At 40.1% G+C, this 15,345-nt stretch overlaps 1 protein-coding gene across 1 annotated transcript in view; it reads right to left on the bottom strand.

Annotated features, from left to right (window-relative positions):
• The window catches only part of wwc3 (WWC family member 3), a 44,217-nt gene that overhangs the window by 18,663 nt on the left and 10,209 nt on the right, over positions 1-15,345 (bottom strand). The window contains exons 2-4 of the mRNA XM_085397869.1: positions 2,787-2,896; positions 2,385-2,585; positions 1,913-1,989 (exon numbers count right to left, since the gene is read on the bottom strand). Coding sequence (XP_085253995.1) covers positions 1,913-1,989; positions 2,385-2,585; positions 2,787-2,896 — 388 coding nt within the window. The remainder of the gene's footprint in view (positions 1-1,912; positions 1,990-2,384; positions 2,586-2,786; positions 2,897-15,345) is intronic.

The following is a 15,345-nucleotide window of genomic DNA, read 5'->3' as shown; positions in this document are numbered from 1 at the left end:
TTTTTCTCCTCGCAATCGTTTCTTCCTCGGTGTGTGCACAAATTCATGAGGGCCACATCGATAAACAACACAGATACCATTTCCATCCCATAAGTAAAACCTAGAACGATATTCAGATCCTTACAAGGAAGATGATGTTGCTTTAAACAGGCTGCCAACCTGTTCCAATAAATATTGTTCATATCTGGGACAGTGTCAGACAACATGTTGACAACGGGAATGTTAACAGAGGGGAGTTATTACAGTTACCACAGAGCATGCGCTCATTGAACATCCCACTGTTTCAAATGAGGTCCGCCTATGTAGAAGGAATCTCTGTGAAAGAAACAGTTCAGTCTTCAGACCGCTCTAAATTCTCAGTTCCACAAGTTTTTTCTACTCTTGGCTCTCTACGAGCTCAATGAGAATAAACAGCTTTAATATGAGCCTCTCAGGCACACAGCTACACCCGTATGCTGTTAAAACCCTCAGTTTTTAAAAGACAACCAATCAGCAGAAAGTCTGTTTTAAAAGTGGGAGGGGCTAAACAATTCATTCCAGAGTGTGAGCTGATGGCAAAGACAGTATAAACAGGGATGAAGCTTTCTGCCTTCTTTCTGAAGGCGACCAGATGGAGGATTATCTGTGTTATAGAAAGGAAACTCAATGTCTAAAAACCCATCAATCACAAGTCGTTACCCAATGGATGGGCATTTTCACGGTCAGACCCCGCCCCTCACAATCAGATCCGGTCTGCGGCAACTACAATGGAGATGGAGAAAACTCTCATCGAGGCTTCCAAAAAAAAAAAAAAAAAAAGACAAAAAGTGACATGACAGTAGCTCGATCCACCTTTTATACTGTCTGTGGGTGATAAGGTGCACCAAGGCCCAGTATAAAATAAACCAAGATCACTGTAAACAGTAAATCATGTAAAGCTATGCTTGTAGAGTCCAAGAATAATAACAACATGGAGAGGGAAATGAACACGTGTATCTTTTAAGGTCATATTAGTTTTTAAATATCCATTCGCTTCCGCTTATCCTCTCCAGGGTCGCTGGAGCCTATCCCAGCTGTCATTGGGCGAGAGGCGGCGTACACCCTGGACAGGTCGTCAGTCTGTCGCAGGGCCAACATATAGAGACACAGACAACCATTCGTGCTCACATTCACGCACAGAGTCACACCTATTAATAATTTAGATTAATCAATTAACCTATCCCCACTAACTGCATGTCTTTGGACTGTGGGAGGAAGCCGGAGTACCCGGAGGGAACCCACGCAAACACGGGGAGAACATGCAAACTCCACACAGAAAGACCCCGGCCTGATGGTGGAATTGAACTCAGGACATTCTTGCTGTGCGGCTACCGTGCGAACCACCGTGCTGCAAGTTCTTAATAGAGAGTTACAAGTGGATACAAGAGGTTCCAATCAGTCTAAAACTATTTCATTGATTGCATTGATATTACTGTAATGATGGTGGTCACATAAATTAATCCTAATATTTAACACAGATTATATTGACCTTCATTGATTACCAGGAAATCTGAGTTATCTGGTCTTTAATCACTGTAAATATGTTTATTTATGGACGTTGCCTAATTTGTCAATATAATCTTTAAAGAAACTCAATTTCTCTGATTTGTCGACAGATTTCTTCAGTAACATCAAAATTACACCTTACTCAACACTTCAGGTTAAAATGTTGTTCATGCAGGAGAAACACCCTCGCCCATAGTACTGATCAGAGAGAAATGTCCTATATAACCCTATCAGGGACCTCAGCTTGACCCCTTCATGATCTCATCCTCATCCTCCTGAGGCCCCAGGCCAGAGCCACTGTATCCTGTAGGGGCCACACCCCAGCCCCTTTCTCTGCCCAAAAGGGCCCCTCACTGCAGCCCATTGTTCTCCTGCGATAATGACTTACCCGCTCTCGTCTACAGGCTATTTCCATTTTGATTTGGTCAGGGTCGTATTTCGCGTTTGAGGAGGAGCCAGAGACCGCTGTGGACACACAGAAAGGAAAAGCAGACAGGTTCGAGTTAGTTAGCCGTGATGATTTTAAGGTGTCATCTCTCAGATGCCCCCTGGACACCGTGTGTGTGACAGCTGGCAGGAGTCAGGGTTTATTGGGTGGAGGTAGTTAAAAGGGAGGATTTGGAAAATTTTCTATAGACCTGCACCCCTCCCAAAAGTCTTTAAAGGGATATCAGCAGTAATACATGTCCAGACTAGATAACTGGGTCAGCCAAGGTCATGTTTGGTTCCCATGAGAGCTTCAGGCTCATATTTTTCGCATCCATTTTCATTCCTTTCTGTTCATCTCCTTTGTGCATGTTATTATAAAACAAAATATGGTGTACACTATCAGACGAGTGAAGGACATCTGTGCGTCTTACTGCTGGTGATGGAGCGATTGTCCTCAGAGAGCTCGTGGAAGAGCATCATTTCCTGCTGAGCCAGCTCCAGTCGCTGTTGCTTGACCAGGTATATCTCCTTCTTGGCTTTGAGGGCCTCCTGGGCCACCACAAGGTACTCCTTCAGCATGTGCTCCTGCTCCTGCCGCCATTGAGTCCGCGGGTTCTCAATCTGGGTGGTCTCTGACAGGACGACAAAGACAGGAGTCAACAAATAATTGCACAAAGACATGTGAAACTACAAACTATAAGTACACTGTATTAAAATTCAGTGGGCTTTCACTCTGCCAAGTTATAGTCAAATAAAGTCTTTTTAATACAAGTTGCATTTACTTGTGCTTAATTTTTATGCTGAGGGGACAAAAGCCAAGTTAATGTACTCACTGTTAATGTGGTCAATGTAGTAAACTCCCACTTGTTGGTCATAAACTTCCTCCCACCCGAGAGGCAGCTCATCTCCAACACAGTCGGCGAACGTCAGCGGTTTGGTGATCCTGAAAATTATTGAGAATATTTCAGTGCAAACAATAACCCGCAATGAAGATCATATACAGAATAAAAACATGTATCCTGCAAACTCTCACTTCTTTTTCAATATCAAAACACTGATCAATAAACCTCACTACATTCCCATCCTGTTTAGTTACTCTCATTTAAACATTCATACAAATACATTTTCTGCCTCATTTATTATGTACATACAGTAAAATGGTGTGTTAAGTTCTAATGAACAAAAGCAAACATTTATTCTTTATGTGTTCGTGTGGTTAAATGACCAAAACAGTTGAGAACGTGTAATACGAGAAAAACAACACAATTCAAAAATGCAAAAATACATTTCACAGAAATTGGCATAAAAAAAAAAAAACAAACATCAAACATCATAACCTGAAATGCACCAATCAAATAACAAAGTTGCTCGATATACTATAAGTGGTAGCAGGCAGGTGAACCCTACATGGTCAAAAAGCTAAATCTTTCACAAATGTACCTATGACCTTGATACAAAATTTTGCATAATTAGTAGGGGTGGGGGAAAAAATCGATACTGTGTAGTATCGTGATATTTTGTTTGCTAATAATGTATCGATACAGGGACAGCAGAAATCGATATTTTGTTACAAAAAAAGTTTTTGTGCTCTGACTTCAGAGCATGTTGATCCTTTTTCTGAGCAAGAATCCTGACATTCCTTCACTGTCCAAATGTGTTTAACTTTTTTTGGCAGCAATAAACATGACAGTTTACTTATTTTAATTTAAGACATGTTTTATTTTAATTAAGTTTAGAACTTTTTTATTTAATGTAAAATTATATTTTGTTTTAATTTACTTTCAAATTCTTCAGTTGCTGAATGGGCTGCATAGTTTTCATAAATTGCATAGTTCAGAATAGCTATAATTGTACCAGATGGTTGCATTCAGTTAAGTTGGGCTAGACTGTAGTACAACAATAAAAATGACTGAAATGAGAGAAAGACTGAGTGCGAGGCTTTGATATTAGATAAAATGAATATTGATAAACCTTTATGTACAGAATCTGAATATCGCAGATATTTTAAAAAAAAAATCGCAATAATATCATATCGTGCGTTAAGTATTGTGATAATATCGTATCGTGGGATGTATGGTGATTCCCACCTCTAATAATTAGTGCATAGAGCATACTTTACATGCCATAATACCAGTATGATCTGTTTAAGCATTCTTAAACAGATCATATGCACAATACAGTCCGTGACTCCTCTGCACCATCGCTCATGACCCACTGCCACATGTCAATAGCACCTTTAAAAATATATTTACTAAAAAACATTTATGACATGTTCAGTATTTGTTTTACCCGCCAAAAAACACGTCTTTCTCTTCCCTGACAGATTTTAGACAAATGAATATGAATCATGAGCTTCAGGAGGCTTTGGAGTCAGATATAATGACTTTGAGTCAGTGACCTTCACATGTTTATGAATTTACATTCTATTTGTGGCAGCGGTGAGTATGTGCATGTGTGTACATAAAGTACTTTATTTGTGACAAGTAACTACCTGAGCAAAACAACCAGCTGACACTTTCACGCATCATTACATCCTGTGGTTTAACTCCACATCCATGGACTGCAGCTAGTCCTCGCCCCACTCCACTGGATCTGTAGAGCAGAACAAGGACTAAAACTGAAAGTCCAGGACAGAGAAGTCTGTCTTGAGTCTGCACGACCTGACCAGAGAACCCAACGGTAATTAGAAACACAGGAAGGAAAGATGCCACAGTCAGGTGACTATCACCAACTGCATTTAATAAAATTAAATCTAAAACTAGGTATGCAATTTAGCTGTGGCTAAAAGTGAACACTAAATAACAAACATTGCTACAAAAAACTAGCCCCAGATTGAGCTATTATGAGGCAGCAATCCCCCCCAGAGTAAAGTGGAAAATTGACAGACTGCAGCACTGTAGTGGCATCTGTTGTGGCGAACAGAGAAAGCCGAATGTCAAATTGAAGCTGTCAATCCCACCTTCAGCTATGGCCATGAGTTACTGTCATTGGCTGAAAGATGATCCTGATCACAAGTGGCAGAAATGAGTAGAGCAGAAGAAATCAAAAGGGATCAGAGGTTTTTTCATAGTTGCCTCATCTTTTCCAGCTGTTGCAGCATCTTCCACTCTGTAATCTGAGAGTCTCTGAGTTCCTTTACCAATATAACATTGAAACGGTGGTGAGGGCTGACCCACTCGTACACCCATGTACGCGTACCTGTGTGCCTAACAACAATCAATAGCGAAAATGACACCAAAGCAGAGTGAATGCCAGTGGATGTGACATCATATTTACAATGCATCAACATTCACAAGGGCAAAAACAGTGACCATAAACTAGGCTTTAGAGATGGCATGAAGAGTTTATTCATGCAGGAGGGGCTCAGAGAAGAGCTGCTGATCCTCAAAATCGAAAGGAGCCAGCTTGAGGTAGCCCAGTAAAGTCTGTTGCCACCCCCCAAAAAAAAAAAAAAAAAAAACACAAAGAACAAGGGCAAGGCAAATGACAGCCTGACACATGATGATCTCTACTACCCTAACAAATCATATCAGTGAGTCATGGAGCAGCGGGTTTGATGACAGCAGTTCATACAGTAGCTAATTTCCATCAAATCAGCACAAAAGGAAAAAGGAGGAACAGCAACCACCACACTATGCTCACAATGCAGTAGGGCTGAACGATATATCGCATTTGCGATAATATCGCGACATGATCAAGTGCAATTTTCTAACCGCAAAGGCTGCGATTATACTCTGGACATGTCCAAATTCATGGGCTGCATCCTCCTGAGGCCGCATTTGTAGACCGATTACGTCACAGCGACGCGCCGAAGGCTGTCCAAATTACTACCATATCCCAGAATTCATAGCGCGGCCCAGCCAAACTCCAGTTTCCAGCAATGGCGGCCGCTACTAAGTTTTAAAATTACTCATACTAATCTTTCTGGGTCACAAAATAAACTTTTAACATATTTTCAGGCGAGAAAGTAGTTGTGTAAACATCAAATATCTGCTCGGTTTATCAAGATATCCCATATTTGCAAAAGTGCTTCGACGTTTTCAGGGGCGTCTGCTACCCACCAGCTCGACAGCTAGCCGGGAGCTCGAGGGTTACTGATGCGGCCGAGAACGGCACAACTCCCGGCACATCATTTTCAGATCACCGCGGAGTTTCGCTGCTCGGGTTAAACGTAATATATAAGTCACTTAGACAACCTAAAAATGTTATTGTTGGGCTTTTTTCAGTGTTTTGTTTGTTCGTGAGTAAATCGGTTTGGCTGAGATTAAAGTTATTAGATTAGATAAAATAAAACTTTATTAATCCCCCGGGTGGGTTCCTCCTTGGTTTTCACACAGCTGACTAAACGTCAAACAGAAAACTTATTAAACAGAAGTATGAGACAGTCGAGAATTTACGCCAGATTGCAGAAATGTATATTTCTGCAATCTGCAATTTGTACTGACTTTCATTTTAATGTTTACACCAGGGTTCCTTGTCAGCACTTTATGCTCAGATGTTTGTAAGCTAAAAATAAACTATTGTGTATGTTCAAATATACTGTTGTGATTGAAGAAGTTAAATAAAAATGTCAGTCATCAATTCATGCATCACCTCATGTCATCATAACAGAGGTCTGTCTTCCAGGAAAGAACAGTTTAAAATTAATGTAATATAGTATTGGCCATACTATATGATGTATTGCTTGTCTTTGTTTAATAATACAGAAGACAAAGACCTTAAAAAATAATCGCATATCGCATCGCAATCGCAATATTGGGGCAAAAAAATCGCAATTAGATTATTTTCCATAATCGTTCAGCCCTACAATGCAGACAGCGCATTAGTCCTGATCCTGTCGAGGTATGCATACAATGAGGGGATGGCCCGGAGAGAGACGCTGAGACATTCTGCACAGCATTCCTCAGAGCAAACTCACTTCACCAGATCTCACTACCTCATTTCGGTCAAAGAATTGGCATTCGGATTAAGAGCCAGTTGATGAGTCAATGCAGAATTAGCCCTTCGCTCTCATTGAAGTGACATAAAAACAAGGCGTTCTAACACAAACAAAGCTGTACTGAATCCTAATTGATGATTGGTCACAGGAGCTTACCTCTAATTCAATAAAACCCCTAATCTGCTGCTTAAGTGCAGCTCTGCATGTGTTGTAAGTCAGTATTAAACGTTCAAACATGTGTTCATAAATTATTAGTTAAGGAAGCCTAATATTCAGCTGAGTAGGTATCGAGTTTTCAGATTTGGGGATTCTGTTTTTTCAATGCTTGACATCCCTCTCACTGAGAGCAGTGATTATCATGCTTCAGCTCACCTCACTGTTGCTAAATTAGCAGCTTTGACACTGGATTTGGCCAATTTTCAAATCCCTTTCGACAATTTTTTTTTCCCCTCCAGAAAACGGTTTTGAGAGAAAAAATAATTCGTCATAACATCTTGATGTCCTGGAGCAGGATCATCAGTATCTCTTTCTCCCTGATGTGTTTATTAGAAAAGCTTCAGAACGTGAGAGGAAATAAAGCTGATTTCTGAAATCACTGTACATGTAGCCAAAATCACAGCATAGCCATCGTCTTTAACTCGTGTATGACGGTTATTTACCGTTTATTGCTATGAAAGTTAAGAAGCAAAATGAGATTAGTAGAACTGCAACTGGCAACATTTTCTTTGCCTCAGTTTCATAAATGTTTTTTTTTTTATATTACAGAGACAAGAGAAGCTGAACCTCTGAAGTATTATGTGCGACATTACATTTTTTCCTTATAACTGACCTCTGCTTTCTACAAACACTGACCCAACAAAGACCCAAATATTCCCCTTTGAGAACCAGAAAATGGCTTCAGTCAACATTATGATGCGATCCTTTAAGACAATACAAAGAATCGACCGCTGAGTGATCATGGCCAATTAGGGCTGAACGATTATGGAAAATAATCTAATTGCGATTTTTTGCCCCAATATTGCGATTGCGATGCGATATGCGATTATTTTTTAAGGTCTTTGTCTTCTGTATTATAATAATAATAATAATAATAATAATAATGGATACTTTATTGATCCCCATGGGGAAATTACTTGTTTTTTCTCTGCATTTGACCCATTCACTCAGTGAAGCAGTGGGCAGCCCACTAAGCAGGCGCCCGGGGAGCAGTGTGTAGGGACGGTACCTTGCTCAGGGGTACCTCAGGGTAGCCGTTATTATTAAACAAAGACAAGCAATACATCATATAGTATGGCCAATACTATATTACATTAATTTTAAACTGTTCTTTCCTGGAAGACAGACCTCTGTTATGATGACATGAGGTGATGCATGAATTGATGACTGACATTTTTATTTAACTTCTTCAATCACAACAGTATATTTGAACATACACAATAGTTTATTTTTAGCTTACAAACATCTGAGCATAAAGTGCTGACAAGGAACCCTGGTGTAAACATTAAAATGAAAGTCAGTACAATGTGCAGATTGCAGAAATATACATAAAAAAAAATCAGTGGCTTTACCACACTCAGTTTTTCGACATCTGTGAACTACTAGACAGTCATTCAATTAAAAAATAATATTAAATAAATAAAACTAATAAATAAAAAATACACACATCTTACTGATCTCTGCAGTCAGTAACATTACACATAAAGTGCAAACATAATAGCAATTGTATAAACACACACACAAACACGCCTTTAAAGTTTAAAGGCGTGAAATTGGACGGTCTAGCCTTCTGATTAGCTAATCAGAAGGCTAGTTCTGATTAGCGTCACCGCTGTCTCGGTGGAGTTTAATAAACTCGGCCGTCTGCTTCTTGCTATCTAAAATATAACCAGACACTGGCGTAAATTCTCGACTGTCTCATACTTCTGTTTAATAAGTTTTCTGTTTGACGTTTAGTCAGCTGTGTGAAAACCAAGGAGGAACCCACCCGGGGGATTAATAAAGTTTTATTTTATCTAATCTAATAACTTTAATCTCAGCCAAACCGATTTACTCACGAACAAACAAAACACTGAAAAAAGCCCAACAATAACATTTTTAGGTTGTCTAAGTGACTTATATATTACGTTTAACCCGAGCAGCGAAACTCCGCGGTGATCTGAAAATGATGTGCCGGGAGTTGTGCTGTTCTCGGCCGCATCAGTAACCCTCGAGCTCCCGGCTAGCTGTCGAGCTGGTGGGTAGCAGACGCCTCTGAAAACGTCGAAGCACTTTTGCAAATATGGGATATCTTGATAAACCGAGCAGATATTTGATGTTTACACAACTACTTTCTCGCCTGAAAATATGTTAAAAGTTTATTTTGTGACCCAGAAAGATTAGTATGAGTAATTTTAAAACTTAGTAGCGGCCGCCATTGCTGGAAACTGGAGTTTGGCTGGGCCGCGCTATGAATTCTGGGATATGGTAGTAATTTGGACAGCCTTCGGCGCGTCGCTGTGACGTAATCGGTCTACAAATGCAGCCTCAGGAGGATGCAGCCCATGAATTGTATAATATAATCGCAGTATAATCGCAGCCTTTGCGGTTAGAAAATTGCACTTGATCATGTCGCGATATTATCGCAAATGCGATATATCGTTCAGCCCTATGGCCAATCATGGATAGCAATGTATGTTTTATAATATTTGCGATGCCTTGGGTATTTTACAAATGGATTCATTATTTTTTTCAAGCAAAACAGCTTAAGCACGTTCACTGTTCACAATACTGTCTGATGAAGCACCTGAATAACTTCTTCCTGACAACGACAAATCCAAGTGTTACACCAAACACAACAAAAGTGAGAAGAAAGAGAAGCTGACAGGAAAAGTTTCCTCGTCAAAGTTTTGAGCTGTGACTTGACCAATTAGCAATTACCAGTAAACGAAATTATTACAGGTAGAAGGTGTGAAACGCCTTCAAACTGCTGACCTTTTAACATGTGCTTTACATGTAGGATTACAGGTGAGTAGATCACTGTCCCGGCATTTGATTGGTAGGATAGTGTTTTTCTAGTCTACGAGCTACACCATTTATATTCACATGCCGTTTTATTTTACACACTTTTAATTTGCTTTTCAATCAAGGATCAATCAATGCAATAGCTATAACACCTGAGCCACAGCTAGCTGACCCATTCATGTTTTAATAATGTCCACACCTGAAGAGGTCAAACTTCGACTTAGACTAAATGATTCACAGATGAATTGTTTGATCATATTTTCTTCATCAGTGGCCTCTCCTAACTAGAAACACTGGCACACTTAATACCCAAATATTCCCCTAAAATAAAGTGCACAGGCCTGCAGCAGCTTCACAAATAACTGCTCAAATCTACCAGAGGCAGGCTGAAGCAGGGTTAAAGGGATGAACTATGTGCACTGTCCAGCTGCCAAACACCAGGACAAGGCAAACAAGAGCACACTCCCTACCTGCTCCTGCTTTAAATGTTTGTTAAAGGTAAACAGACACCAACTGCACTTGTAAATACTTAAATAAACACTGACTGTAACACAGCTGCTGTCAGGTTTCATGTGCAGAAAGGAACTGTAGGAGAAACAATGAGACAAAAAAATCTATAGTAAAAAAGCAATGCAAGGTTATATGAAGAGCAGCAATAATGTATAGTAGTTCTGCTTTATTTTGGGTGATTTGAAATGGTGATAGAAATAGAACAACCACGAGAGGCTTTGGACGGGAAGCTATGTGACGTCAGAGGGAGGTTAGTCCTGAACTGCCCTCTGACCTCCCTGGGGAGACTAAGAAAAAAAGAAAAAAGGCAGAAGGGAAAAACATGTCCTCTCAGAGATCTGAATCTGAATTTCTGAATGTTTGGTTTGTTACACGGTCTTGTGACAGCAGCCTCTGTTTTTCCAAGTAATGTCTTGGTCTTGGGAGAGTCTGTAACCACTGCACAAAAAACTCACAGCAGCAGCAGAGGGACACACAGCAGCACAGAGCAGGAGACGGCCAATGTGACAGTATAGATTCAGCCAGAAAAACTGGACAACTGAAGCTAGCTGTGTGTAGTAAGTCTGCATTTCTGGTCCACTTTTAACCAGAAGAAATTTTTATGACCTTTTCTGACAGTCAGCCTCAGTTGACACAGTGAAACAGCTGTGCCTGAATAAAATGTGAGAGATTTAAGTCGGGACGTTTCCTACACGGGGCACAAAAATGAGACAGTCTCACAATTGTAAAGGCTCCATTTGGTTCAAGCCCGTGGTTCCCACGTGGTACACTGAGGCACACTAGTGCTTCCAAAAGCACATTAAAATAAGTTTGTTTTTTAGTATTTAAAAATCCAATCATATAATCAAATTCCAATTTGATGACAGCTCTAAAGCAAGCTGTTGCCCCTTGAAGAAAGTCAAGGTGTGCGGCGTGTTTTTGTGACAAATGCGCCAAACTTTGGATAGTATCCTGTATGCACTCATTCCCATACAACGGAAAAGTTTCAACCTTTCTTCTGTCAAATGGAAATCCATTCGCACAGGAATTATTACAAAGTGACACAACAGGCTCGGACAGCGAGAAGGATGCAGCAATGAGCTGGAGCGAGTCGCCTTTCTGAAGAAACTTGTTCATGTTGACACCAAGCAAGCCAAACAGACACGTGGAAAACAAACCATTCAGATCAAAACTTGGCCCACCTTAAAAAACAACAACAACAACAACAACAAAAAACCCCCACTGGATCTGAAACAGAGTCTGAGATGGTTTGCTTGATTGTGCTAAATGGGCTGATATAGCAGTGGATAACAAACATGATAGAAGAGCTTGTTGCAAAGTATAAATGCAATCCAACTTTTTACAGTAGCCAAATACGGTTGTTCCAAAGGGGAAAAAAAAAAATCACTCAAATACTAACTTATACTAAAAATTACTATCACTATTGGATTAGATGCTCATTTCCAACAATACTGACACGAGCAGTGGCGTCTTTGCCTCCTCTGGCTGACAGCCACACGCCCCCTCCCCTCACCAGTAGCTAGTAGTTACCGTTCACAACACCGAACAACACTTTATGAGGAATTCCAAGAGGTCAGTAAAGCTCCCGTTTCACACTGAAGCAGTGAAACATTTATCACAAACATTAATCTGTTTGTCCCAGATTGAAGCTGAGGAAAGTCCAGACGGCAGCCTAATGTCTGGTGACCAAGAATCTGTTTAGCACAGATGTGAATACAGTTTTCCCCTTTGTGTGCCATGGCACACAATGTGTGGAAATCACTGGTTTAGATGATGGTGCGGGAGGCAGAACACAGGACCTCCACTGCTCTGAAAAGTGCAATCAAACTTTACTAGGACGCTGATATGGACTACATCAGAGATCTGCAGAGGATGCAGAGCATGTGTGAGACAACCAACGGGATGCTTTACCCACCCCAATACTGTTTGGCCGTTTTAGGCCCAAGCACTTATTTCCATAATAATCATATTCCATTAGGATTATTTTAGAGCTGCTGCAGGATTACACTCCCTACACAGCAGGTGCTCTCAGGGACTTTTAGGCAGTTTTTAGCCAGTGTGTCTCTCTGGATGGCAAAATCTGTCTATGGGTTGTGCTGTCCATCAAATTTGTTCCAGACTGAAATATCTTAACAAGTACTGAACCGATTATTTTAACGACTCCAAAATCTCCCCAAAATAAATATTAACCTAAGTGACCCCCTTAAATTTCCTCAAGCTTTAACATAAGGTTGAAGTACATAATGGATAAAATGACCAAATGATGAATTAGACTAATAACCACCACATTAAAAGCCACATATAAAGCCCAGTTTGTCAGCACGGCAAAAAAGGTTAATTATGAAGGTGAACGCAGTAGGGATATACATGCATAACATCAGCATTTTAGGAATGCCATTCTGAGCAGTAATGCTGACATCAACTCATCTCGAAGCTGAGATGACTACATCCTCTCATCCTCTCTCAACAGGACTCCTGTAGACCAAGGACTGGTTCTATGAAACTTAGCAGACATCAGCTCTTTACTTTGTGGATATTTTGAGTAAAACTAACAGGAGCCATTGTTTTAACAATTTGTCAAAAATCCTTCATTTCCAGTTTCTGAGTCATGGGTTGTTCTCCAGTTCCAAACTTTGTGTTGACTTAATCTTAATACAAATCAAACTAACAAATCTCAATTCATCACCTCGGGTTTTGGAAACAAATAAATGAGTATTAATCAAATATCAGGAGAATCAGGTTTGGATAAAGTTCATACTTTCACTTTCTCACATGAAGCAAACAGCAGAAAAAGGCTGACTTTAGACGTGTTCGCGCTACTGGAAATACCCAAAGTGGTTTAGGCGAGAGAACTGTCTGGATGGAGCATGCAGAAGCCAAAACACAAAACTCAAAGACCATCTAAGGTCAGACTGCACTGGACATTTGGACCTGTGTTGGTTTATGTCTAGAAATGTTCAGGGGAACAATATATGTGAGAAAGGCTTTATAGAAAATAATTGGTGTAGACATAGTTCTTGTCACAAAATTAGCCATTTTCTTCCAGAAATGAAAAAGAAAACAAACAAAGAATGACCAGAAACACCAAAGAAGTATTAAGACAAGAAATAAACCTGAGAAAACATTTTTAAATAAAAAAATAATACTCGCATGCATGTTGAGGCTTTGTCGGCGGTTAATGGTTTATTCTAAAACATTAAACATTCTCCAGGATCCTCTTTCAATCTGAGCGGAAACAGAAAATGAGACATATCTGAAACCGAAAAAAATAGAGGCTGCGAGAATGACAAGCATGTTCAGCTGTGGAGGAATGAAATGCTGCCGGGCTTGCTCGTGCACCGCAAATTCTCAGCAAAATATATTTAGTTGTTGAAGACATTTGCTAATTCTAGAATAATCTGTGCCATCCTGGGTTGTCCCAGAGGATATTTCTATCTGTAGCGGCGACGGCCTGCTGCATGGGAAAGGCATGTGAAACTCGAGTCTGGGCCACCGAACCACGTCTAGCTGGGTCATCACCACCAGCTCCTTAGCCTTTGTTTCGGAGCTGCAACAATTAAAATTCTCCAGAAAGAAGTCTGCACATTCCACTAAAAATAATACTGCCTTCACACATTTCTTTACGGGACCTCAGAAGCTGGATTTAATACCCTGAATCTGGGTTACTATCCTTCAGCTCGACCACAATGAGCTCACTAAGGTTTGACAGCCACATGTTTTCAAGAAGCTAACAACAATTCAAAGGCTCTCTTGCTGCTGCCGGCTTTTATTTGGTTCATAATACAGCTCATAATAAATTAAAAAACATACAGCTCATTACGCCAACTTTTTAAATACAAACAGCCCCAAACAGTCCGTATATAATGCATTTTTGACACTGTTTGGTTCACTATAAATGCAGCTATGTTATAAAACAGCCAGTCAGCCACAGCAGAAGAATCAAATCAGAATCACTAAACACTTAATCAGCCACTGAAAGACTTTTATGATCCCACAATCCTACTGCTGAAGTCTACAAATCTGACCAGAGGAGAGATCTTTGCACAACAAGCACTGCTCATTTAATCAGAGGGGTGGACTATGCTTCTGGTTCAACATAACCAGGTTTTCTTTGTGTTTGCCGTCTTAAGAAAACCTAAAACACCACGCAGAGACATTTCTTCATTAATCCAGGCTTTTAGCTTCATATAATGTAGCCTCTGACACTACTTCAGCTGACTCTTCTTACTTGGTTAAAAACGGACTGATGAAATGCCGCCTAGTTTAGTAAGAGACATTAGATGAACAAGTGATGAGATCTAGAAAATGTAAGAAAAGAAATACAGCTAAAGGTAGCAGTGGTACTGGCAAGAAGACCAGAGAGTGGAGTTGTCAGAAACACATCGATTTTACCACCTGGTCCACTCTCAGCATCAGTGTGAAATTTCCAACCTTATGGATTTAAAGATAAAGACTATTCATTGCATCCAAATGTGACACTGAGGGGAAAATGTAAATCACTTTGGGCTGGGCCCTGATTTAAAGGTGCATCACGCAGGTTTTGTTTGTGTATTAAACTTTTTTTTTTTTTGGACAGTAAGGCAATTTAAAAATAATCTCTTTGTTGTTTCTAAGGCTGTTAGAGGTACCAAGGGCTGATTTTTGTGTAAAGGAAGTGGGTCAGAATTTCCATGAAAATTTAAAGGAAGTGAATCTTAGGTTGGCTTTCCTCTGTGCCTCTCTTCTGGACCTAGCTAGTCAACTTTAACCTAGAAATGGAATTTAACCACTCCATTTCTAGGTTAAGGTTGACTACTTGGTGGTCACTAGACCATTTGGTGAAAGATGCCAAGAGACCGATTTCACCCAGCAACCACTTTGAGATTACACAGATGAGGTCTTACGAACACAGCATTACCAAATCTTCATTTATACTGTAGTATTCAGAGCTGTAATTAGAAAGA

This window comes from Rhamphochromis longiceps, linkage group LG23, assembly GCF_057381845.1.
Source record: "Rhamphochromis longiceps isolate RC_006_pf linkage group LG23, R_longiceps_female_GT1.1, whole genome shotgun sequence".
NCBI classification, from domain to species: domain Eukaryota; kingdom Metazoa; phylum Chordata; class Actinopteri; order Cichliformes; family Cichlidae; genus Rhamphochromis; species Rhamphochromis longiceps.
This window is presented reverse-complemented; position numbering and strand designations above follow the sequence as displayed.